This window comes from Macaca mulatta, chromosome 11 (assembly GCF_049350105.2).
Source record: "Macaca mulatta isolate MMU2019108-1 chromosome 11, T2T-MMU8v2.0, whole genome shotgun sequence".
Lineage (NCBI taxonomy): Eukaryota > Metazoa > Chordata > Mammalia > Primates > Cercopithecidae > Macaca > Macaca mulatta.
Genome location: NC_133416.1, coordinates 139,462,460 through 139,490,156, shown reverse-complemented (window position 1 = coordinate 139,490,156; position 27,697 = coordinate 139,462,460). Strand labels below are relative to the sequence as shown.

General features: G+C 46.3%; 1 protein-coding gene across 1 annotated transcript; it reads right to left on the bottom strand.

Moving 5' to 3' along the window:
- Nucleotides 1-88: 88 nt before the first annotated feature.
- LOC719386 (putative EP400-like protein) lies at nt 89-25,495 on the bottom strand. The gene is given in 5 exon segments (XM_015109728.3): nt 89-349; nt 351-413; nt 5,396-6,130; nt 6,528-6,701; nt 25,379-25,495. Coding segments are annotated over 4 exon segments (1,068 nt in total). The 5' UTR covers nt 6,678-6,701; nt 25,379-25,495; the 3' UTR covers nt 89-229.
- Between the last annotated feature and the right edge of the window lie 2,202 nt (nt 25,496-27,697).

The window sequence follows — 27,697 nt, the reverse complement described above, 5'->3', positions numbered from 1 at the left end:
TACAGAAGCAATGAAAAATGCAAATATATCAGAAAAGCAAATGCAAATGAAAAACATTCCAGCAGAAAAGTTAACAGAACTAATGATCAGAGACAAACACTTTAATTTCAGTAACAGTAGGGAAAAATAACAGCATTCATGCATTAAAACTAAGAGCCTTCACAAAGACGTCTCAAGATGTATTTTGAACAACAGAGGACAGGCTCTTGGGAGACCTCTGGGTCCTGCCTCAGAACATCGAGTCCTCAAATCCGAGTGAGGAAAGTCTGGGGAGCTGCATTGTGGAGCCATCAGAAAGTACCTGGAGCGGCTGCTGCTGGGCTGGAAAAGCCGCGGAAGTCCTCGGGGGGAAGCTGGGTTGCTATGGCAACAGGAGTGCCAGGCTGCCCGTGCTTTCTGGCCACAACCTTTACCTGAGAGGGAATATTCAAAGGGAAGAGAGGAAGAAGGGAAAATAATGTTTAAACTTTGCAAAGTTGATCACCACCAGCACATCCCATGCAGCTGGCAGCCTCAGCCACTAATAGAGGGGCACGGGGACAACTTGGCTCTCTGATTGCAATTTAAGGCCTCACGGGGCTGGAAAGAACAAATCTGGCCCTAGGCACTGAAGCTTTGTTTGAAGTCCAGTTTAAACCTCAATCTGTGGCCAACAGGTAGCCACGGTCAGGCTGCACAGGTCGCGTCCACACAGCTTCACGCAGGAGCCCAGTGGCAGTGTCAGAGGGCGGCCCACCCCTCACGGCAGGGGCTGCAGATGCCTGGGGAGGCCATGGTGGGGCATGAGGAAGAATGACAAAAGGCCGGGCGCGGTGGCTCAAGCCTGTAATCCCAGCACTTTGGGAGGCCGAGACGGGCGGATCACGAGGTCAGGAGATTGAGACCATCCTGGCTAACCCGGTGAAACCCCGTCTCTAGTAAAAAATACAAAAAAAAAAAAATAGCCGGGCGAGGTGGCGGGTGCCTGTAGTCCCAGCTACTCGGGAGGCTGAGGCAGGAGAATGGCGTAAACCCGGGAGGCGGAGCTTGCAGTGAGCCGAGATCCGGCCACTGCACTCCAGTCTCGGCGACAGAGCAAGACTCCGTCTCAAAAAAAAAAAAAAAAAGAATGACAAAAAACACTCCCACTGAAAATGTGTCCTTTCTTAAAAACACACTTTGATCTGATAAAACAGAAAGACAAATTAATCTGCATCTCCATAATGACAGCTTCTTAGGAGTAAGTAAACCAAAGAATCTTTCCAGAGACATTAACTGCTTCACATCCAGGGTATTCAAATGGGAATACCCTTGAAATTAAATGAACTCAAAGTCAAACGGCACTTTACAGCTTAAAATCACAGAGAGAAATACAAGAAAACAGAAACTGGTTCTTACTTCTGGCTGACAGGTCTAAAAAAAAAGGAAAAGAAAAAGAAACTGGTTCTTCTGGCTAAATATGTCCAGAAGGCTAAATATAAACAAGCACATATCATCATAAATAATCAAAACCAAACCTTAATATTTGTCAGTACCCTGGAATAAATTAACACTTTAAATAAATCAGATAGACAGTAAATCTTATGTTCTGTATAAGTTACCACAATTAAGTGGGTTTTTTTGTTTGTTTGTTTTTTGGTTGTTTTTTTTTTTTTGAGACAGAGTCTCGCTCTGTCGCCCAGGCTGGAGTGCAGTGGCACGATCTTGGCTCACTGCAAGCTCCGCCTCCCTAGTTCACGCCATTCTCCTGCCTCAGCCTCCCGAGTAGCTGGGACTACAGGCGCCTGCCACCGCGCCTGGCTAATTTTTTGTATTTTCAGTAAAGACAGGGTTTCACCGTGTTAGCCAGGATGGTCTCGATCTCCTGACCTCGTGATCCGCCCGCCTCAGCCTCCCAAAGTGCTGGGATTGCAGGTGTGAGCCACCGGGCCCGGCCCACAATTAAATGTTTTAAAGAAATCAAATAGTGGCCAGGCATGGTGGCTCACGCCTATAATCTCAACGCTTTGGGAGGCCAAGGCAGGTGGATCATGAGGTCAGGAGTTTGAGAGCAGCCTGACCAACATGGTGAAACCTCGTCTCTACTAAAAATACAAAAATTAGCTGGGCATAGTGTTGCACACCTGTAATCCCAGCTACTCAGGGGGCTGAGGCAGGAGAATCGCTTGAACCCGGGAAGTGGAAGCTGCAGTGAGCCAAGATCGCACCACTGCACTTCAGCCTGGGTTGACAGCTCCATCTCAAAAAAAAAAAAAAAAGAAATCAGGTAGCTTGATCCTGTAATCAAGCATGCTTGCAGAAAGTGCACAAACATTTCTTACTCTTTCAGGAACCTGCAATATAATCACTGAACAACACGCCTAAAATTGCTTGACACTGGCCACAGGTATCAGCCTTGGAAGGAATTCGGTTCTAGTAGGAGGTATTGAAGCCTATAACCTTGACCCAAAAGAAGAGAACTTCGTTGTGAAAATGGGAATCTGGGCATTTCAGTAGGCGGGGGGTGGGGGAAGGGTTCGGCAGTGCTTGGAGTTGAAGGAGAGTCTGAGCTGTGGGCATCCTCCAGGGACACCAGTGCCTGAGTGTGGCGGCCCTGCCTGAAGATATGTTTGAGATCAAGTCATCCAAAGCTGAAAAGAAAAACCGTTAGAGTTCACTCCTTCTTGGAAGGTAGGGTGTCTTTTAAATACAAGTCTTCTCATACAAATTTAAAACACTGAAATTAAGTATTCTGGAGTAGTTCAATAATAGTATTGAAAAGGTTAAAAGGGATATAGAGGCCGGGTGCAGTGGCTCACGTCTGTAATCCCAGCACTTTGGGAGGCCAAGGCAGCGGGATCACCTGAGGTCAGGAGTTTGAGAACAGCCTGGCCAACATGATGAAACCTCGTCTGTACTAAAAATACAAAAATTAGCCTGGCGTGGTGGCAGCCACCTGTAATCCCAGCTACTCAAGAGGCTGAGGCAGGAGAATTGCTTGAACCCAGGAGTGGGAGGTTGCAGTGAGCCAAGATTGGGCTATCACTGAAGCCTGGGCAACAAGAGTGAAACTCTGTCTCAAAAAAATAAAAAATAAATAAATAAACAAAAGGGATATGGAGGCACCACTCCCTTGATACTTACAATTTCTAATATATTGACTACAAATACATCACACAAAGGTGTCAACAGGAAGATTCTACTATATTGAGAGGCAAAATTTTAAAAACACTTAAGATATGAAAATAAGGCATTAACACATCAATGTCAGTTTACACACTGACTTCTAGATACTTCTGAAAATTTCCTGAAAACTCAATTTAATGATTTTTAAGGTTTCAAATGTATATAAACATCATTTGTTCAAAGGCTTTAAAAGTGCATTTTTTCACTTGCACCAATTCCCCAAGCAAAAAACCCATAGGCAAATGTACCTAATTAGTTTAAATAATATTTTATAGCGCTAATGAAGTTTGGTAACAGGGATCATGTTAGTAGAGTCAACCTAAATACACAACAAGTAGCTGGAATGTAAGCAATATTACACAGAGGAAAATAGTCACGAGAAATCAAAATGTTAGTACACTTCCAAGATTTTACTATAAAATGATCATAAAACATAAATTCCTAAGATGCTAGGATCTATAGAAACTTATTTCAGGATCTATAGAAACTTATTTCTACCATTTAGAAGTGAACTTTAATACAACGATTAACTTACTTTTCATGTGACTATCAAAGCTGTTAGACTGCTTATCTTCAGTATTTCTTAACTGAATGCCATAATGACCTTTCTAAGGAGACCTTCAGCTGATCCCACAAGATCTGTAGGCTGCGGTCCCTCAGCTGTGGTGTGCTTTAAGACACTCCCATGAAGATATTCTCCTCAACCTATGAATACCTTATGGGCAAGTTTCCTAGTTTCCAAACATAGTAAATGTTTAAAATAATTGCTTTCTAATTTTATTGCATTATAGGAAGAAGATAGTTCATATGAAATTAATTTTATAAATTTTATTGAGGATTCCCTTGGGGGTCAATTTACAAATAGTCTCCATGTATACTCTAAAAAAATTATTCTTTGTTGAAAGTTTTTACACACACATACATATACATGTGTGTTATACACTTAAACAGGCTAATTTGTATTGTTAATTTGAATAGTTCACGTTCTACATACTTATAATTATTTTATTTATTTATTGTCTTCCGAGAAAAAAGCTAGTAATTCCTCATACAATCGTGGATTTAAAAACTGCTCCCTGGAAGGCCAAGGTGGATAGATCACAAGGTCAGGAGTTCGAGACCAGCCTGGCCAACACAGTAAAGCCCCGTCTCTACTAAAAATACAAAAAATTAGCCGGGCGTGGTGGCAGATGCCTGTAATCCCAGCTACTTGGGAGGCTGAGGTAGGAGAATTGCTTGAACCAGGGAGGTAGAAGTTGCAGTGAGCCGAGATCATGCCGCTGCACTCCAGCCTGGGTGACAGTGCGAGACTCCATCTCAAAAAAAAAAAAAAAAAAAAAAACACACACACACACACACAAAACACAAAAACTGTTCCCTTGAAACTCTATCGATAGGCCACACATGGTGGCTCACGCCTGTAATCCCAGCACTTTGGGAGGCTGAAGTGGGCTGATCACTTGAGGCCAGGAGTTCAAGACCAGCCTGGCCAACATGGTGAAACCCCATCTCTACTGAAAATACAAAACATCAGCCGAGCGTGGTGACACATGCCTGTGATCCCAGCTACTCGGGAGGCTGAGGCATGAGAATTGCTTGAACCCGGGAGGCATAGGTTGCAGTGAGCTGAGATCGCACCACTGCACTCCAGACTGGGCGACAGAGCGAGACTCTGTCACAAAAAAAAAAAAACAAAGAAAGAAAATGAAATTCTATACACTTTTGCTCTGTGTATTTTGAGTCTAAGTTAGAGCTGTACTTGTTCAGAAACTCTTGACACTGAGATGTGTGTTCAGGAACCTTGGAACCTTGGCTTTGAGCTCAATCAGCCCTGACTGCAGGTGGCTGGCAAGGGTGGACTCTGGAGGTTCTCACCTTGCACAGCACAACCGTTTAGGAGCAGGCAAATGTGGTGACATTCCAAGAAAGGTGCCAGGACGCTGCCCCCGTGAGCACCTGCCACAGAGGTGCCTGAACCACCACCGGAGAGGGGGGCTGCCGGGGGTTCAGCCAGGTGCCAGGATCCCCGGAACCACCCTCTGTAAACGTGGGGAGCCTGTGAGAGACTTTAAACCACTATTCACGGCCACAGTGTGTTTTAAAAGTGAAGTGCCTAGAACGCATGCTCTGAGATGGTAAGCTCTGCATTGCACCTGCACGTCTAAGATGGTAAGCTCTGCGTTGCACCTGCACGCAGCATAAGCCCTGAGCTCTGCTTCCCGTGACAAGCACCAAAACAGAGAACTGTTACCTCATCATTAATGACTTCAAAGTGCTCCTCCTCCTCCTCTTCAATGTCCAAATCATTCTGCCTAAGATATGCTTGTAATGGTCCATACAGTCTCTCCTTGAAAGCTAAGAAATCCATCATGTTCCCTTGAAAGTGTTGCAAGAAAAACAGTTCAATCAAATACTCCTTGAAGATCTCCTTCAGAGCCTGCATCTCCTGGTAATGATAGTCCAGGCACTGCTTCCTCATCTGCACCATCTCCAGAGAGGCTGGGGGAATCTCCTCTAACTTCTTGGGAGCCTTCTTCACTCCCGTGTTCCCCACAGATGTGAGTGGGAGGCTGGAAAGGCCTGGGGGCACGGCAGTCCTGGAAGGGCTGGTGGGTGGCGGGGGGGCCATCATCCCAAACCCTGCTGCGCCCCCAGCCCTGGGGAGCAGCACGCCGGGCGTCCTCTCGAAGCCCAGGGGCCAGGACAGCAGCGGCCCCTGCAGCACCTGCTGCTGCTGGACCAGCTGGCCCTGGATGCTGCTGCTGATCTGTGGTGGCAAGTTAGCCGTGATGTGGCTGGGGCTGGCCAGGGGCTGCAGGCCAGCCCCACCTGCGGCTGCAGGGCTCTGGGGTCCCAAGTGGTGGATGGTGCCCCCTGACTGTGTGTGGGGCTGGGAGGGTCTCCGCTCTCGGACTGTGATGGGCGTACCCGGGTGCTGGAGCTGAACCTGGGCTCCCTGGGCGATCTGGGTGAGTCCTGACCCATCCTGAAACACAAAGTGTCCGCCACTGGATGGGCTCAAGCTGATCTGCCTCACCAGCACACTGGCATCCACGAAGCCCCCCGTAGGGCTGCTGCTGCAGAGGCCCAGCCCAGGGCCAGGAGCCCCTGCTCGCACATTCTGCAGGGCCTGCCCTGGCCCGGGGCTGGGCTATGTGGGGCTCTGGGTCTGAACCTGCTGGGATATGGGGATGTGACCTGAATGTACCATGGAGACCCGTGCTCAAACTGCCATGGCTGAGTGCCAAACTGGAAGCCTGGAGAGGTGGGACTGGGGAGTGGCAGTGGGGCCAGTGTGACTTGTGGGATTCCCTTGAGCCCAGGGCCCATGCGCCCTGCAGGGCAACATTCATGTTCTGCCCACCCGCAGGGCTCCCTCTCACCATCAGCTGCTGCAGTTGGTGGCTGGGGGATGGCAGCGTGAGGGGCGGGGGTGGCTGGGAGCATGCTGGCTGCTCCTCGCCCGTGCCGGGGCAGGCCCTGGGCCACTGGACGTGGTGCTGGCTGCTCTGGGAGTTGCTGATGCGCTGCATGGCCACGTCTTCAGGAAATGCTCCCTAAACAAACGCAGAAAAGTTAGAGTTGAGTGAGGCGAGCTCCATGCCCGGGCGCCTTTCAGAGCCTGCACAGGTGTCCCGAAAGGTGGCTCAGGAGGGGCCAATGCAGGCCTAGCAAACCCCAGGCACCAGACTGCTACCCAGGTCAACAAAGGCTCAGATCAGAATATCCGCTCCGTGAGAGATGCTTGGCAAGCTCCCCTGCCTCACACTTTTCTTGAACTGAAGTATTAATACCTGCTTAATCCAACTCTACCACAAGGGGCTGAAAGTGCTGGCAAGGAAAAGCATGGGAGGGAGGAGAAGGGCGAGAAGCACAGCACAGCAGGGCATCTCCAGCGGGCGGTAGACGGTGGCTCAGGATCACGAAGGTCAGTTCTCTACGCCCCTTACATGATCTCATTTAGTTTTCACAGTCAGGCCGTGGGGTCACTCCTATTGATAGACCATTTCCACAGACAGACACTGAGGCAGCGAGCAATGAGCTCCCTGGGCTGCAGGGTCCAGCCCTAGGGGGCTTAGCGGGTGTTCTCCCTGTGTGCGGAGACGAGAGATTGTAATAAATAAAGACACAAGACAAAGAGAAAAGAGAAAACAGCTGGGCCCAGGGGACCACTACCATCAAGGCGCGGAGACCGGTAATGGCCCCCAACAGCTGGGCGCACTGATATTTATTGCATACAAGACAAGGGGGGCAGGGTAAGGAGGGTAGATCTTCTAAGTGATTGATAAGGTGAAGCAAGTCACGTGATTACAGGACAGGGGGCCCTTCCCTTTTAGGTAGCCGAAGCAGAGAGAGAAGGCAGCATACGTCAGCGTTTTCTTCTATGCACTTATAAGAAAGATCAAAGACTTTAAGATTTTCACTATTTCTTCTACCGCTATCTACTACAAACTTCAAAGAGGAACCAGGAATACGGGAGGAGCGGACAAGGAGCGTGACCATTAAAGCACAGCACCACACGGAAGGGTTTAGGCCTCCAGATGACTGCGCGCAGGCCTGGATAATATCCAGCCTCCCACAAGAAGCTGGTGGAGCAGAGTGTTCCCTGACTCCTCCAAGGAAAGGAGACTCCCTTTTGCGGTCTGTTAAGTAACAGGTGCCTTCCCAGACACTGGTGTTACCGCTCGACCAAGGAACCCTCAAGCGGCCCTTATGTGGGCGTGACAGAAGGCTCACCTCTTGCCTTCTAGGTCACTTCTCACCATGTCCCTTCAGCACCTGACCCTATACCCGCCGGTTATTCCTAGGTTATATTAGTAATACGACCGAGTGATATTAAAGGCTAATGATTAATGTTTATACTAATGATTGATAATGTCCATGATCATCTCTATATCTAATTTGTATGATGACTATTCTAACTATTTTCTTTATTATGCTGAAACAGTTTGTGCCTTCAGTCTCTTGCCTCAGCACCTAGGTAATCTTTCGCCCACATCGGGCCAAGCTATGAAGTGGTGGAGCCATCATCCAGCTCCAAGCACACGGGCTCTGAGGCCCATGGGCCTCACTATAGGCCAACACCGTGGACAGGTCCAGAGCCTGCCCCTGAATCTGGAACTTGGACACTGTCAACCCCAGTGCTAAAACATCAGTTCCACGGATTTGATCCTGCATGAAGACTGAACACTTGATTGATGGTTTTCAGCATTTAATCTGTCCTGAAGGACTCAGTGCATACTGCCTGGTAGAAAAACGCAAAGGGAATCTGTTTCAGAAGTAGTCATTCCAGAGACAGGCTGGAAACGCGGGGACAGAATGGACCTGAGGCACTCCAGGTGTGGCCTGACCCTGGCTGGGAGGACAGTCCAGCTCCCACCTTCCTACCATGACGGTAGACCCCAACTGTCACGTGTTTTTTAATGAAGGCCATGTATTATAGACAAATGCATTTTATGGATGGCTCAGACCTGACGTTTTTTCCATCATCACCAACATAGAAATTCAAGGGAAACATTCAAAAAGCTGCAAAGATACCACCACTACAGAAGCTGCCTCTCCTCACGCCTGAGGCTCAGGGACGCAGACGACAGTGTTTACGTGGAAACGGTGCACGCTCACATCCGGCACGAGGTGTGGCGAGCCAGGCAGGCACCAAGCGATGCCTGCCAGCAAAACCATCTATAAAGAGTGCTTGATAAACACACTATTTATGTTCGATTTTAAATGGAAAAATTCAAGATCCAAAATTATGTAATTTGAAAGATTTAATAAAAAGACTCAAAATATGCCCACAGGTGATGGTCTCTGGGTTAGGTGGATTATAATGATTTTTTCCCTTTTTATACTTTTTTGTACTTTCTAGATGTTCTATAATTACTATGTGGTATTTTTATATCCACAGGGAAAAAAAGGCATCTTTTTAAAAAGTGTTTTTCCTGGCCAGGCACAGTGGCTCACGCCTGTAATCCCAGCACTTTGGGAGGCCGAGACGGGTGGATCACGAGGTCAGGAGATCGAGACCATCCTGGCTAACACGGTGAAACCCCGTCTCTACTAAAAAATACAAAAAACTAGCCGGGCGAGGTGGCGGGCGCCTGTAGTCCCAGCTACTCGGGAGGCTGAGGCAGGAGAATTGCTTGAACCTGGGAGGTGGAGCTTGCAGTGAGCTGAGATCACGCCACTGCACTCCAGCCTGGCGACAGAGTAAGACTGTGTCTCAAAAGAAAAAAAAAAAACAGTGCTTTTGTTTACTAGTAAACTCTTCTTCCAGGTGTGCAAAGTTTGCACATGAGGGACTGTAATCTAGTAAAATAATAATTAGAAGATGCATAGAAGACACAAGGCAAAAATTTATTTGTACATTATTTCTAACTCAGAACACTTTTTCCTATGAAATGCAATGACTATAGTCTCTTTCTAAGATAAGGTAGATCAGTGGCTCTGTACCTTGGAAGACTGTGCCCACAGGGGACATCAGGCAATGTCTGGAGGCATTTTTGGTTGTCACAACTGATAAGGGTGGGAGCACCACTGGCATCTGGTGGGGAGAAGCCTGGAGATCGCTAACCATCCTGCAACACACAGCACGGCCCCACCGTGAGGAATCTTCTGGCCCTCAACATGAACCGGCTGAGGCTGAGAACCTAAGACAGAGGAGGCAGTCCTGTGGGGCTGACCCGCCACACCATGCACACCATGTGTCCAGGACTGAGCGAGGGCTTCTCCTTGCAGTCAGGCCACCCAGGCACACAAGGATGCAGCCTGGCCCTCAGTGGCAGCCAGACTGACCCTGGCTCTTCAACTTGTTGACACAGAGGGGGCCACTGGCCCTCCTGAGAATCTGGTGAAAGCTGTGCACTGTTCTTACCAAACACACCTCACAGCCACAAGCTTTACATGTTCACACACAAGGGGCTCTAAGAACCAGACCCTCACTCGGTAGTAAGGGATGAGGCGGGGGGAGCCAGTGACTTCTCATGGGGCAGAAGGGCAGCTGGGTCCCCTGTGAGAAAGCCCAGTCTGGGCGGGGCCAGCCATCAGGACCAATGGTGGGCAAGAGTCCTAAGGGGACCATAGAAGGTCTGGGGTTAGCAGGCAGTGCCTGGGCTCTGGGGAGGAGATGAGGGGACAGCGAGTCGGAGTGCAGAGGAGCCTGTGCTTGTACCTGGGAGGCGGGGGCGGTCCTCTTCCATGACTGCTCCCAGATGACAACTCCCACCAGAGCAACGCTCAGAAAGAGGACAGCGCATATGTCCCCTTCCCACAGCCGTAGTCAGAGCCTCCTGCCAGCCCTGATCACAACATAAAGGGCTGGCGGTGTCTCCGTGCCTGTGTGCCCTAGGCACACACACAGTCATCTCCAGACACCGCCTTGGCTGCTGGTAGAGCCTATGTGAGGGCGGTCAACACACAGCCAAACTGTAACTCTCTGCCCACCACAGGTTTCTGTGGTCTCCATGCAGCAGACATCCCTGGGAGCCCCCAGGCTGCTGGGCAGGGCTTCCTCCTCAGTTCAGATTCTCCACAGATGCTGCTTTTCCTGAGGCAGAGTGCAGCAGAGACCCTTCCTGTCACCCTACACTGACGCAGGCCTGAAACCAGAAAAGGGGCTCAGAATACTCACGGGGCACAATCGGGCTGCAGCAGGAAGAAGGGAGGGGAGCCCTCCTGGAGCCATGCAGGCTGGTCAGCAATATTCATACATGCACTGGAGAAGGCAAAGGCCAACCAGCAGTTCAGCCGTATTCGCTGTATTAGAGTGAACTTAGTGTATCAGAGTGAATCCCAGCACTTTGGGAGGCTGAAGCAGGCGGATCACTTGAGGTCAGGAGTTTGAGACCAGCCTGGCCAACATGGCGAAACCCCATCTCTACTAAAAATACAAAAATTAGCCAGGCGTGGTGGCGCACACCTGTAATCCCACCTACTTGGGAGGCTGAGGCAGAACTGCTTGAACCCCTGGGAGGTGGAGGTTGTAGTGAACCAAGATCAGGCCACTGCACTCCAGCCTGAGTGACAGAGTGAGACTCTGGTCTCCAAAAAAAAAAAAGGAAAAAAGACAAAATAAAGATTTTTCCAAATGTACAAAACTGAAGAATTCACCACCAGCAGATGTGCAGTATAAGAAATGAAGGACATACTTTAGGAATAAGGAAGACAGATCCAAGGTGAAAATCTGGTTCCATACAGTAAACTTGGGAAGAAGAAAACTTCCTCAACCTGATAAAGAATCTCAGTGGCTACAACAGCTAATATGATACTCAGTGGTAAAAGCCTGAAAGCTTCTCCTCTAAGATGGAAACAAGGAAGGGATGTAATATGTCTTGGATCTGTGTCCCCACCAAATCTCATGTCGAATTGTAATCCCCAGTGTTGGAGGAAGGGCCGGATGGGAGGTGACTGGATCATGGGGGCAGTTTCTCATGGTGTTATAGCATCCCCCTTGGTCCCAACAGTGAGTTCTCATGAGATATGGTCATTTAAAAGTATGTATCACCAGCCAGGCGTGGTGGCTCATGCCTGTAATCCCAGCAGTTTGGGAGGCCGAGGAGAATGGATCACTTGAGGTCAGGAGTTCGAGACCAGCCTGGCCAACTTGGCAAAACCCCGTCTCTACTAAAAATACAAAATTAGCCAGGCATGGTGGCGCACACCTGTAATCCCAGCTACTCAGGAGGCTGAGGCAGGAGAATCACTTGAACCTGGGAGGTGGAGGTTGTATTGAGCCAATATTCACACCACTGCACTCCAGCCTGGGAGACAGACTGAGATCCTATCTCAAAAAAAAAAGTATATCAAAAAACATAAAATATTCAAGAATAAATCTGATAGATGTGCAAGACCTGTACACCAAAACCACAAAACACTGCAAGGAGAAAATTTTGAAGACATTAACAGTGTTCATGAGTCAGAAGATTCAGTATTGTTAATATGTCAGTTCTCCCAAAATTGATCTAAAAATTGAATGTAATGTCAATCAAAACCCCAAGAGGCTTTTAACAGAAATTGAGAAGCAGATTTTAAAGTTCATAAGGAAATGCAAACAACCCAGAAGAGCCAAAATTATGAAAAAGACAAAAATATTTAGATTTCCTGACTTTAACATGTAGTATAAAGCTATAGCAATTAAGACAGCGTGGAAATAGAACGATGTTACAGAACACCAGAAATAGATTCACACATACATGGTAAACAAATTTTCAACAAAGAGGAAAGATCATAAAGTGGAGGAAGGATAATGTTTTCAAATATGATGCTGAAACAGTTGGATATCCATATGCAAAAAAAAGAACTTTGATCCGTTATTGTACAACAGACAAAAAAAAATTCAAAGTGGATTGTAGATCTAAATGTGAAATCTAAAACCAAAAACTTCCTAGAAGGAAATATAGAAAAAAAAATCTTTGTGTGTGATCTTTGTAATTCTGGGTTAGACAAAGATTTTTCAGATTCAACAGCATGATTCATACAAGAAAAAACTGGTAAGTTAAGCTTCATGAAAATTAAAACTTCTGCTCCTGAAAAGACACTGTTAAGATAACCACAGACTAGAAAATATTTTCAAATCACGTATCTGATACAGAACTTCTATCTAGAATTCTTCAACTCAGTTTTTTTTTGTTTTTAATTTCACCAGGCAAAAGATGTCAACAAACACTGTCAAAGAAAAATGGATAGAAAATAAGCACATGAAAAGATGCTCAACATCAGTAGTGATTAGAGAAATGCAAATTAAACCCACAGTGAGATACTCCTACAGGCCTTACTAAGACGGCTCAAGACCGATCATACTAGCTGCTAAGGATGTGGAGAAACTGGAACCTTCATATACTACTAGGGGGAATATAAAATGGTGCACACACTTTGGAAAACAGTTTGGCAATTTCTTAAAAAGGTAAACACCTGCCATATAATCCAGCCATTCCACTCCTAAGTACTTACCCAAGAAAAGAGACAGCAGGTGTCCATACCAAGTCTTGTAAGTGAGTATTCCTCCTAGGTTTATTTGTGAGAGTCAAAAACTGGAAACAACCCAAATGTCCACTGACAGATGAATTGATAAAAAAATTATGATCTATCCCTACAATGGAATCTATTTGGAGTATCATTCAGCAATAAAAAGGAATGAACTGGTGATACATGCAAAAAAATGAATCTTAAAAAAAAGGTTAAGTGAAAGAAGCCAGACACAAAAGAGGACACTGTTCCTAATTCCATTATAAGGAATTCTAGAAGAGGCCAATTACATGACAGCAGATCAGCGCTTGCCTGGGGCTGGGCCTGAGGTGGGAAAGGTGGCAAAGGGATGCAAGGGCCCCCTAGGGTGAGGAAAACACCCTAAAAAGCTGCTCTGCAACCACGTGGTGAATACTTACCAGGATTCAATGAAGAGTGCACTTAACGTGAGTGAATTTTATGGTAGGTAGCTTATACCTAAATAAAGCTATTTTTAAAGTATAGTGGATAAATATGCATTTATATTTTTAATTGACTATTTTATCTATTTTTTTAAAGGCTGGTGCCTGGACTGTTAGAAATGCAAAATGCTTGTTCCCTGGTGCCACAAAGAAATAGCACTCGAACATTAATTTTCTCAGCAAGGCAGTTTTTACTTTCTGCAGAAAGCATGCTCCTCGCAGATGGAACAATGGCAAGAGCACACCTGGACAGGGCAGGGGCAGGAGTTCTTATCCCTGAGGCAGGTAGTCCCTGCTGCTGTGTTGTTCCCCTATTGGCTAGGGTTGGACCACACAGTCTTAGCTAATTCCGATTGGCTATTTTAAAAAGAGCGGGAGTACAAGCCGGAGTGGCAGGGTGAGTAGGTTGGTAGGAAGGATGGTTAGGCACAGGTAACAGGTGACTCAGGTCAAAGCAGGTGACTGGGATGAGGCAGGACGGAGCAGGTGACCAGGGGAACGGATGTGAACTACTGATTAGGACTGGTGGGAAAGTTGTTTACTGAAACTAGAGGCAAGGGGGTGAAGAGAACCAGGAGGTTAAACTTTAAAATGGAGAATCAAAGAATAAGAAAGCTGAACAGACTGACATACTGATTCTTTGAAGAGAAACTTGGGGTTCACTATATTTAACTCTTGATTTCTATGAATCAAGTGTGCTCAGAAAATCAAAGAGGCTATAGAGAGTCTGAAAACTATGATTCTGTCTCACTATTAGAACAGGATTAGTAGGGAGAATGAGACTAACAGAATATAAACCAATTAAAATATAGAAAGAGATATTTCCTGAAGAGAAAGGCTGAAAAAAAACTTTTAAAGATAGGTTGGATAGAAAAAGAAAAACAAGGCCAGGTGAGGTGGCTCATGCCTGTAATCCCAGCATTCTGGGAGACCGAGGCAGGTGGATCACTTGAGGTCAGAAGTTCAAGATCAGCCTGACCAACAGGGAGAAACCCCATCTCTACTAAAAATACAAAACATTAGCCAGGCATGGTGGCGCATGCCTATAATCCCAGCTACTCAGGAGGCTGAGGCAGGAGAATCACTTGAACCTGGGAGGTGGAGGTTGCAGTAAGCCAAGACTGGGCCACTGTACTCCAGCCTGGTCAACAAGAACAAAACTCTGTCTCCAAAAAAAAAAAAGAAAAAAGAAAAGAAAAAGAAAAAGATCTGTCCTGCAGAGAAAGGTTGAATAAATTTTTTTAAAAGATAGGTTGGATAGAAAAAGAGAAACAAAGCCAGGCGCAGTGGCTCATGCCTATGATCCCAGCACTTTGGGAGGCTGAGGTGGGTGGATCACTTGAGGTCAGGAGTTCAAGACCAGCCTGGCCAACATGGTGAAACCCCGTCTCTACTAAAAATACAAAAATTAGCCCAGCATGGTGGCACATGCCTGTAATCCCAGCTACTCTGGAGGCTGAGGCAGAAGAATTGCTTGAACCTGGGAGGCGGAGGTTGCAGTGAGCTGAGATAGCACCAATGCACTGCAGCCTGGGCGACAGGGCAAGACTCCATGGAAAGAAAGGAAGGAAGGGAGGGAGGGAGGGGAGGGGAAGGGAAGGAGGGAGGGGAGGGGAAGGGAGGGAAGAGGAGGGGGGGAGAGGGGGAGTGGGGAGAGGGGAGGGGAAGGGAGAAAAACAAGATCTTTTGCAAAGACCAGGACAACCAAACAAAAGAGGTAAAGGGAATGCACTCAAGTCTGCCTGATGGTCCACGAGGCAGGAGACGGAGTCTCAGAGCCAGCTGGGACACTCCTCTAGAGGAGGCTTCCTGAGAGTGACGGCAGAAGGGAACCCAGGACAAGCAGCAGAGGCATGGCTCAAAGCCTGAAACCGGCAGGGACCCCGTTGGGAGGCAGCCAGCCTTAGCTCCGGAACCCGCTGAGGAAGGTTCTGCGGGAAACAAAGGTGGGCACAAGGGAGCTGGAGAGGACACCCTCAGGCCCGTAAGCACTGGCCAGAGTCAGCCTCTCTCAAGCAGCTCTGTGTCCAGCCAGGCACACCCAGTTCCAAGGACACCTGGCAAGAATTTCAACTGCCCCTCTCTCCAAGAGCCACAGTAGTACAGTCAACATTAAACAAACCAAAATTCATGGCAAACACATAGAACAGGACAAAAAGAAGCCTTATGTACTGATTAAAGCTGCAATTCAGCAGGGCATATGATGGCACCTGTGGTCCCAGATACTTGGGAGGCTGATGCAGGAGAATCACTTGAGCCTTGGAGTTGGAGGCTGCCATAAGCTATGATCATGCCACTGCACTCCAGCCTGGGTGACAGAGCAAGACCCTGTCTGTAAAATACACTAATAAAATTTTTAAAAGAGTCGCAACTCACAAATTGTACATGACATACATAAATCTTTATAAACCAACATTATAGCAACCAAATGCATGAAAACAAAATTTCCTAGGAGAACCTGATTTTAAAACCAAAACCAAAAAAAAAAAGAACTCATTTAGAATGAAAGACTGTAAAACACCTCTTTCAAAACCTGATTGATCAAATCGGACAAAAATAAAGAATGGAATACAATGCAACAAAATAAATAATATGCTTGCTATAAAACTTTGTACTTGGCTGGGCGCGGTGGCTCACGCCTGTAATCCCAGCACTTTGGGAGGCCAAAGCCAGCAGATCATGAGGTCAGGAGATAGAGACCAACCTGGCTAACATGGTGAAATCCCGTGTCTACTAAAAATGTAAAAAATTAGCCGGGCGTGGTATCAGGAGCCTGTAGTCCCAGCTACTAAGGAGGCTGAGGCAGGAGAATGGCGTTAAACCGGGAGGTGGAGTTTGCAGTGAGCCGAGATCGCACCACTGCACTCCACCCTCGGTGACAGAGTGAGACTCTGTCTCAAAAAAAAAAAAAAAGACAAATGTTGGGAATTAAAATATATAGCCATAGAACAGATTACAATAGTTAGGAGACAATGTGTAACTCCATGGTGATTACCTGGAATATCTACCAGAAAAAAAAAAAAATCACTTTCCTACTAAACATAAACTAAAAAAATTGCCCCAAGGAGGAGAGAAAAGTGACCAAAAACCACCAAAAAGAAATCAGGCTGGGCGCGGTGGCTCACACCTGTAATCCCAGCACTTTGGGAGGCCGAGGCTGGCGTATCACGAGGTCAGGAGATCGAGACCATCCTGGCTACCACGGTGAAATCCCGTCTCTACTAAAAATACAAAAAAATTAGCCGGGTGTGGCGGCAGGTGCCTGCAGTCCCAGCTACTAGGGAGGCTGAGGCAGGAGAATGGCATTAACCCAGAGGGGGGAGCTTGCAGTGAGCCAAGATCACGCCACTGCACTCCAGCCTGGGTGACAAAGCCAGACTCCATCTTAAAAAAAAAAAAAAAAAAAAAAAAATCAAAAAGAAAATTAAGTATCTATCGTTTTAAAAGACTCTAAGAGACAATGGAATTTTACTTAACTGAGCTCTATTTAACCTTTAAAGCTCAAGTAATTACTATGCTATTTAAATACTTCAAGTTTATGGAAAAAATACAGATCTCTCTAATTCACTTTACAAAATTAGCATTTAATACCCAAAGCTGACAGATAGTACAAAAAAGCAATACACTTATAAAAATTTTGCATATGCCTGGTATAAAAATTATTTTTAAAAATTCATAAATAGAACCGAGCATACACTCAAGGAAAAACACTGTCAAAGGGGAGTCAGTCCAGTGATTCAGGGAGTGGGCCAGTATCAGGAAACCGACAAACTTTACCATCATTTGAAAGCTAAAAGCCACGAAATGAAAAAATGATATCCTATAAAATTTAGCAGCTCTTCCGAATAATAATTCAAAGTAAAACACATATCAAACAAATTGAACATAATGTTTTAAAAACTAGCTCCCAAAACTCAACAGCAATAATCATATTAAATGCTGATATGCAGAAACTAATTCCATTAAATCAGGAACACAAGGATGCAAATGTCACCATTTCTATGTAGCACTTCAACAGAGGTTTTAGCAGTTAAAAATAAAAAGAAACATGAAGTAATGAGGGAAGGGAATACAATTTATTATTATTATTTACATATATATTTTTTAGAGATAGGGTCTCACTCTGTTGCCCAGGCCGAAGTACACTGGCAGAATCTTGGCTCACTGCAGCCCCGACCTCACAGGCTCAAGTGATCTTCCCACCTCAGCTTCCCAAGTAGCTGGGACTACAGGCACGAGCCACCACACCCAGCTAATTTTTTAATTTTTTATAGAGACAGGGTTTCGTCATGTTGCCCAGGCTGGTCTCAAACTCCTGGGCTCAAGTGATCTTCCTGCCTCAGCCTCCCAAAGTGCTGGGGTTACAGGCATGAGCCACCGCACCTGTCCTAAAATTACATTTATTTGTATATGATATAATTGTATGCCTACAATACCCACAAGACCAAAACTTATAAGAATAACAATTTGGTGCCAGGCACAATGGCTCACACCTGTAATCCCAGCACTTTGGGAGGCCAAGGTGGGCAGACCACCTGAGATCAAGAGTTCGAGACCAGCCTGGCCAACATGGTGAAACCCCGTCTCTACTAAAAAAAAAAAAAAATTAGCCAGGTGTGGTGGTGGGTGCCTGTAATCCCAGCTACTCCGGAGGTTGAGGCAGGAGAATCGCTTAAACCTGGGAGGCAGAGGTTGCAGTGAGCCGAGATCGCGCCATTGCCCTCCAGCCTGGGTGACAGAGCGAGACTCAGCCTCGAAAAAAAAAAAACAACAACAATTTTGTTGAGGTGCCTGCAATCAAGATAAATATACAAAATTCAACAGGCTTTTTTTTATGTGAGCAATAGACAACTGAAATGGAAATTTTAAGATGCCCCATTCGGAGGCCACAAAAACTATAAAATACCAGTCAGTACATTTACCAAGAAGAGCACAACCAGAAATAAACTATATAATGTTATTAAAGGACATTAAAAAATACATGATTAAGGCTGGGTGGTTGGCTCACGCTTGTAATCCCAACACTTTAGGAGGCCAAGGCGGGTGATCACCTGAGGTTGGGAGTTTGAGACCAGCCTGATCAACATGGAGAAACCCCATTTCTACTAAAAAAAAAAAAAAAAAAAAAAAAAAAATACAAAATTAGCTGGGCGTGGTGGAACATACCTGTAATCCCAGCTACTCAGGAGGCTGAGGTGGGAGAATCGCTTGAACCCGGGAGACGGAGGTTGCAGTAAGCCGAGATCGCACTATCGCACTCCAGCCTGGGCAACAAGAGCAAAACTTCGTCTCAAAAAAAAAAAAAAAAAAGAATAAAATGAAGCAACATACCATGTTCCAGAATAAGATTTACTATCATAAAATGTCATGCCTTCAAAACTGAACGTATATACGTAATGCAATTCTGAAGAGGATTACAATGAGTCTGGGTTTTGTTTTGCTTTAGAAATAAGAAAAAAATTAGCTTAAAGTTCACATGAAATGATATATGTTTTTAAAGAGACAATGCTTTTTTGAAAAACATGAAAGAATACTGACAAAAGAAAAACAAAATAGTAGAATTCCTGATTTAGGAAAACAGTCATACTTATTCGAGAACTTCTGTAATAAAAAAGCAATGTAGGTATATACAGCTATTGTGTAGCCATAAAAATTAAAAGTTTAAACTAAAAAAAAGTAGCATGCTCTTGGCCTCCCAAAGTACTAGGATTACAGGTGTGAGCCACCATGCCCAGCCTGAAATTATCTTTATTTGCAAATGATATAATTCTATGCCTACAAAATCCGAGACGAAAAGTTATAAGAATACTTTGAATTTGGTGAAGTGTCTGTAATCAAGATAAATATACAAAAACCAACAGGTTTTTATTGAAAAAAGAAAAAGAGGAAAGAAAAAGGAAAAAGATTAAAAAATGTATAGATACTTTAAATGAGATAAGAATGCTTTATTTAATAAATGGTAGTGGCATTGGGAGAAAATATTTGCAAACCACACATTTAACAACGGGCTAATATCCAAAATATATAAGGAACTGAAACCACTCAATAGCATGAAAGCAACCTAATTTAAAAATGGGCAAAACACCTACATAGACATACCTCAAAAGAAGATATACATATAGCCAACAAATACATGAAAAAAGGCTCATTATCACTAACCATCAGGGAGAGGCAAATCAAAACCACAATGAGATTATCACCTGCCAACTGCTAGGATGGCTATTACCAAAAAGACAAAAGATAGTTAAGTGTTGGCGAGAATGTGGAGAAAAGGGAACCTTTGTGCACTGTTGGTAAGAATGTAATTAGTACAGCCAGTATGGAAAACAGTACGAAGCTTCCTCAAAAAAACAAAAATAGAATGAAGATACAATCCATCAATCCCACTTTTGGGTGCACAGCCAAAGGAAACAAAATCAGGATGTTGAATAGTTACGTGTACTCGCATGTTGATGGCAGCATTATTCACAGTAGCCTAGGTACCCACCATCAAATGAATGATTAAAAAAAGTGGGCCAGGCGCGGTGGCTCAAGCCTGTAATCCCAGCACTTTGGGAGGCTGAGACGGGCGGATCACGAGGTCAGGAGATCGAGACCATCCTGGCTAACACGGTGAAACCCCGTCTCTACTAAAAAATACAAAAAACTAGCCGGGCGAGGTGGCGGGCGCCTGTAGCCCAGCTACTTGGGAGGCTGAGGTGGGAGAATGGAGTAAACCCGGGAGGCGGAGCTTGCAGTGAGCTGAGATCCGGCCACTGCGCTCCAGCCCAGGCGACAGAGCGACACTCCGTCTCAAAAAAAAAAAAAAAAAAAAAAAAAAAAAAAGTGTGGTATATATACAACACAAAATAATAGTATACAGCCATTAAAAAATAAGGAAATTCTGTCATTTGCAAGGACATGGATGAGCCTGGAGGACACTGTACTAAGTAAAATAAGGCAGGCACAGAAAGATAAATACCACATGATCTCACTTACACATGGAATCTAAGAAGGTTGAACTCATAGAAACAGAGAGCAGAATAGCGGTTACTGGGGCCTGGGGGTGGGGGAACAGGAAAAGGGGGATATTGATCAAAGGTAACAATTTCAGTTAGATAGAAAGAATAAGCTTTAGTGATCTATTGCAGAGGATGATAATTATAATAAATAACAATGCATTGAATATTTCAAAATTGCTGAAAGAGTAGATTTTAAATGTTTTCACCACATAAAAATGGTGTGTGAGGTGATGGGTTTGTTAATGAGCACAATTTCATCATTCTATAATATAAACACATTAAGACATCATGTTGTTTTTCATAAATATATAATACATACAATGATTATTTATCAATTAAAAATTAAGGCCAGGCATGGTGGCTCATGCCTGTAGTCCCAGCACTTTGGGAGGTCAAGGTGGGCAGATCCCTTGAGGCCAGGAGTTCAAGACCAGCCTGGGCAACAGGGCAAAACCCTGTCTCTACTAAAATTTGCTGTGCACCTGTGGTCCTAGCTACTCAGGAGGCTGAGATGGGAGAATTGCTTGAGCCCGGGAGATCAAGGTTGCAGTGAGCCAAGATTGTGTCACTGCATTTCAGCTTGGGTAACAGAGTGAGACTCTGTCTCAAAAAACTTTCCTTTAAAATTGTTAATTAAATTTAAAACAAAAAAAGAAATGGTAGTAGCATCTAGAGGGGAAAAGGTTGTCCCCTACCTCACACCATTTCAATCAGAATAAAGAACTAAATGTTATCCTGGAAGGAACAGAAGGCAGAGAGGAAAGGAGAACACCCCCACCTCATACCATTTCAGTCAGAATAAAGAACTAAATGTTATCCTGGAAGGAAGGAAGAGGAGGCAGGGAGGAAAGGAGGAAAACGCTTTATTGGAATAATATTTAGGGGACTATCTCTACAACTGCGAGGTGGTGAAACCTTCTTAATAAGTAATGCAGGAAACCCAGATGCTGTAAAGGAAAAACTACATGACTACATAAAAGATGTTTTAAACAAGATCAAAAGACGAAAAATAATTAGCAGAAAAATACATGCAATATTTTATGACTTCAAAGGGTAAATATTCCTACTATACAAAGAGCTTGGCTGGGTGCAGTGGCTCACACCTGTAATCACAGCCGGGGATTGGGAGGCCGGGGCAGGCAAATCACTTGAGGTCAGGAGTTTGAGACCAACCTGGCCAATATGGTAAAATCCTGTCTCTATTAAAAAATACAAAAATTAGCCAGGTGTGGTGGCGCCTGTCTGTAATCCCAGCTACTCTGGAGGCTGAGGCAGGAGAATCACTTGAACCCGGGAGGTGGAGGTTGCAATGAGCCGAGATCACGCCACTGCACTCCAGCCTGGGCGACAGAGCAAGACTCCGTCTCAAAAAAAAAAGAAAAAGAAAAGAAAAGAAAAAAAGAGCTCCTATAAAATGGTTCAAAAAAAAGAAAAAAGAAAAGGAAATATCTCCAGGAAATGGGGAAGAACACAATGGAAAACTTCCAGAAGAGGCACTGCCAATGGGCCACAGTCCACGAAGTGCAGGACGTGGCCTCACCCATTCAACAGGCAGTATGTCAGACAGGAGCAAAGCGTCCTCCCCTTCATGGCTTCAGGCATGTAAATTGCTATAACTTTCTGGGAATAGATCTCTCAGTAACTATTGAAACGTAAATGTTAAATATGCATACCCTTCGACCCACTAACACCGTTTAGTTCCCATTCGTGGGAATCCAGCCTATAGAAATGAAAGAAAGTGTCAGGACTCATGCATAGGAACGTGTCTCTCAGTACAAACTGTGGCAAAAAAACAGACACGAAATGCAATCCATCAGTGGGGAATTGTTGACTAAATATGTTGTATCCTCAGTACAGACTATTATGCAAACATAAAAAGAATAAATTTTTATCTCCTGACATGAGCAGATGTTGAAGACATATTACTAACTGAAAAGGAAAAAAAGGTGGAGGGTGTAATTACAGCACAAAAGGACTGAAAAGAACTTATTTTTCTGTATTGTTTGAATTCTTATGAGAGTTCATTTTGTAACATTAAAAAGCAAATTAAAAATATGGCTCATTCCAAGGTACAAAAAATTACTTTGGCAAATCAAAGTTTTTCAAAGTATCTTCAGACTCAAAGAAGTCAAAAAATAAGCTGGACACAAATACACACTACTTGTTCCTGTAGCAGCTGGAATGAAACCACAGTGAAAGAGCATTTGCTTTTCCTCCTTAGAAGGGCCTCAGCACCTGACTTCGGAGAGAGCCCATTCCTTTGCCATGTTTTCCCCTACATGGTGGTTGTCATTGAACTCTTAGGGGACTAAGAATCACTTTACAACATTCTGTTCTCCTATTCAAAATGGGTCATGCTCCATATTTCTCAGAGTTATCACCCAAAATCATACATTTCAATGCTTGTTCAAATATGTGAATACCACCCAGTAAATGAGTAGGGATGCCATTATCCTCCAGGCGCTCGGTTACATGATCACCGACATTAAAGTCCTACAACTTAACCGTTTTGTAGTAGTTATGAAGACTGCTATCATAACAGTTACCAGATCAGATGACAATGTATCCATGGCCAGGTGGGAAGATGTGGACCCAGCAGGACCTAAAATCATGGCCAAAGGACCTCTGTACCACATGCTGACTCAATCTTTGAGTGTTAGGTATTGTTAAAGAGGGAGTTTCTATTTGTCTGTACTGAGACTGAACATGAAGCACAGACTTTTATAAATAATACTTTTTTTTTTTTGAGACAGAGTTTTGCTCTTGTTGCCCAGGCTGGAGTGCAATGGCGTGATCTCGGCTCACTGCAACCTCGGCCTCCCGGGTTCAAGCGATTCTCCTGCTTCAATCTCCCAAGTAGCTGGGATTACAGGCAAGCACCACCACACCCAGCTATATATATATATATATTTTTTTGTATTTTTAGTAGAGATGGGTTTCTACATGTTGGTCAGGCTGGTCTCCAACTCCCGACTTCAGGTGATCTGCCTGCCTCGGCCTCCCAAAATGCAGGCATGAGCCACCACACCCGGCATAAGTATTAATTTTTAAAAGTGTCTTAGTTTAGCAAAAACACGACAGAGACGTCAGTGAAATACCTTTGTGTTATAGCTGTCATTCTGTACACCTTGGACAACTCCATTCAACAAACAATTTGGTTAGTTTTGAAGTCTCAATAACACAGCGGGAAAAGAAACTACTGTAGTCTCCCCTTATCCATGGTTTCGTGACCCTCAGTGAACTGCAGTTCAAAAACACATGCGTACAATACAGTAAGATATTTTAGGAGAGAGATATCACTTTCACGACTTTTATTACAGTATATTGTTACGATTGTTCTATTTTATTATTAGCTATTATTAATCTCTTCCTGTGCCTAGTTTGTGAATTAAACTTTATCGTAGACATGGATGGATGCATAAGAAAACAGTATGTGTAGTGTTCACTACTATCCTCGATTTCAGGCATCCACTGGGGTGTTGGACCATATCCCCTGAAGATAAGGTGGGGGCACTACGTGGATTGAGAGGTACCTTCAGTGCTGCCGAGCTGTGGTAACAGCACTCACTGTGGTTCCCAGACAAGACCCTCTGGTCGTGAGCCCCCAACAGCCAGTGGTACTGCCATCCAGTTTGACAGATGGAAACCAACGCCAACTAGCCCGCCTGGAGTGGTACAAGTAAGCCTAAGATGCAAACTTTCAGCCAGTTAACTGTAAGTAAACCAACCTTTTGGTAAGGAGGAAATATTAACCTAGCTCTTGGGCAAGATAAGTGTCTTTATTATAAAAAGTGTCAATTCGCAGTCTTTACTGTAAAGCTGGTGGTATTATTAGATTCTTCCTTTCCACTAACACAAAACTCCCAGTACCGGAAGGCCCTTGTCAGGAGCAGGACCCGCGGAGGGGTCCGTGGTCAGTTCTGGGGCAGCTGCCGGGCAGTCTGTGGAATCAACTTCATTGCTCCGGTGCACCACACCCTAAGCGCACTGGTCCCTCCTGGAGTGCAGACCAGGCCCGGACCTCAGGGATTGGCACACCGAGGACAGGGGGCCAAAGGGAGAGGCGGCATCAGCACCGGAGACAGCGGCGGTCTCCCGAGGCGGGAACCAGGCGGGCGGCAGTGACGGCGGTGGGCACCCGGGGACGGGGTGAAGGGTCATGGGGGGAAGGGGCGGTTACCGGGCCGGACGGTCACAGGGATCGTGTCACCGGGGAAGGGGTGGGAGGTCAGGGGGTTTGGGTCACGGGATGGGGGGAAGCAGTCACCAGAAAACGGGGTGATGGGGGAGCGGGGGTGGGGGGAGGGAAGGCGGGAAAGGGGCAGTTAGCGGGTCCTGGGGAGACGGGTCGCAGGGGGAGGGGTCGCAGGGGGAGGAGTCGCAGGGGGAGGAGTCGCAGGGGGGGTGGGCCCTCACGGGGGCAGAGTCACTGAGGGAGGGGTGGGTCTTTCCGGGGGGGTCATGTCACGGGGGAGGGTTCACTGAGGGAGGGGTGGGCGTTCACGGGGGTCGTGTCACGGGGAGGGGGTCACTGAGGGAGGGGTGGGCGTTCACGGGGGTCGTGTCACGGGGAGGGGGTCCCTGAGGGAGGGGTGGGCGTTCACGGGGGTCGTGTCACGGGGAGGAGGTCCCTGAGGGAGCGGTGGGCGTTCGCCCAGCCGGGGTCACCGGGTGATGGGACGGAGAGAGGGGAGCGCGCGGCCGGGGAGCCTCGAGGGCAACCGGCGGGTGTGGGCGGTCGGGGGCCGAGGGTAGGGCCAACCCCTCAGGCCGGCCACGGCCCCGGCAGCGGATACGCGGGCCGTCACTCACCGCGGCTGCCGGGCGACGCAGCCAAGGGCTCCCGGCGCGGATGAGCGCTGCGACAGCGGACTGGGCGGCGAGGCCACCACAACCGACCAAACCGGCCGGCCGACGCGGAGCCAGTGCGCAAGTGCGGGAGCCGGCCCGGCACTGCGCAGGCGAGACTCGGACCAATCAGCGCCCAGCGGACCCGGAGGGGGCGGGGCGGGCAGGGCCAGGCCTCGGTCCGCGCCGGCGCGCGCCTCTGGCTCCGCCCAGAACTAGTTCGTTCGTTCGTTCGCACCCACTGGACACTGAGTTGTATTTGCCCGCCCGCCCGCCGGACAGCTGCTGAGCGCTGGTCACACTGACAAGCACAGCTAGCGGCTCCCTTCGTGGGTCCTACAGTCTAGGCGGGGAGGGGAGCACCAGGCAAAGCAGCCGGGATGGGGCGGGCTGAGGTCTGTTTTAAATCCGGCAGGGGAGTCGGGGTGCCTAGGAAGGTGAGATGTTACGTGGGATCCGAAGATCCACAAGAAGAGCCCTTTCTCTTGCCTGTGACCACTGAAATGGTGGGACATGTCCCTGGTTTCATCGTGTCCACTGTAGATAGTTCAGCTTTGGAACTGTGCATCAGGCTCCTCCCCCTGCATAACCTGCCCATCTACTTAAGAGTGAAACCCGTATCACTTACCACCTACCCATTTCTTCGTGGTACTTATCCCCTGAATTATTTTATCTGACCTGCTAGCATGCAACCCCCTTTTTTATTTTGCTGACAACTATAACTTAGTTGTCTAAACTGCCACATAGTATGTATTTCATAAACAGCTGAATAAACCAGTAATTTATCCATCTCTGATCAGCTTTGATTTTCTTGAATAGCCAAGTATTGTTCTTCCGCCACTCCAGCACTAGTGGTAAAGCTGGCATGAAATACACTACATTAAACATTCATTGACTAGGGATAAAACAGAACCACACTACAGCTGGAGAAATAAATACTATTGTTCAGCCCAAGGTACTACTGGAGGAGGAGAACACTGGGGAGAAATGAATAAATGAATGAATGAATGCTCAGTTATGTGGGGTGGTCTTCAAAGGAGGAGAAATACTTTACAACAAAGGAGAAAAGTACAAAGTCAGGGAGACAGGAAAGGGCTGCAAAGGGGGAAGAAAGATGCTGCTCTGGGGGCTGGTCAGAGTGCAGGTGGCTACACAAAATCAGGCAGGACGTTGGAAATAAAGGTTCCCGAGTAGGGGACCATGTGACAAGCTGATAGGGCCTTATTTTAAAAATTAATCCATGGCCGGGCACGGTGGCTCACACCTGTAATCCCAGCACTTTGGGAGGCCAAGGCAGGCAGATCACTTGAGCCCAGGAGTTCGAGACCAGCCTGGTCAATATGGCGCAAGCCCATCTCTATTAAAAAATACAAAAATTAGCCAGGCGTGGTGGTGCGTGCCTGTAATCCCAGCTACTTGGGAGGCTGAGGCAGGAGAATCACTTGAACCTGGGAGGCGGAGGTTGCAGTGAGCGGAGATCACCCCATTGCACTCCAGCCTGGTGACAGAGTGACTGTCCCCACCCCCACCCTGCCCCCACCACACACACAAAAATTCATGCACTTGGCAAACTACGTAAACAGTTAAAAGGATGTGCATAACAGTGCAGAGTAAATACCCCTTGATCCTTTCCCCCCAGTCTCTCCCTCCACAGAGGCAGTGCTAACACAACATACAAGCGTCCCTCAGGACCTCCCATGGATGCCAAAATCCGAGAGGCTCAAGTCCTTGATGCAAAATGCATATAACTTGAAAACATCTTCTTGTATACTTTAATCTCTGGGTTACTTATAATACTGAATGCAATGTGAATGCCATGTAAATAGTTGGTATACAGCATTGTTTCGGAAATAATAACCCCCCCCAAAAAAAGGTCTCTATATATTCAGTATAGACACATTTTTGTTTCTGAATATTTTCGATCCTTGGTCGGTTCAACTCATGGACGTAGAATACACCACATGCAGGGGCAAATACTTGCAGGATATTCTACGCACATCCAGGCATATGACCAGCTCCATCCTGGTAGCATACTTCACAAACACGCCCCCCACCACAGCTGTACTTTCTTGTTTGTAGAGGCTGCACTACCTTCCGCCGAATGTATACAGCATGATCTACCCAATAGAATGCGACCTTCAGAAAAATGAATGTGGCCAGGGGGAACAGATGCTGCAGCAACAGCATAGCAGGACACCCCACAGCAAAGGAATCTCCCCTCCTGTTCCCTGGATCACAACGCCCAACTCTGGGATGCTGGTGGGCAGCTGTCACAAGATCTGA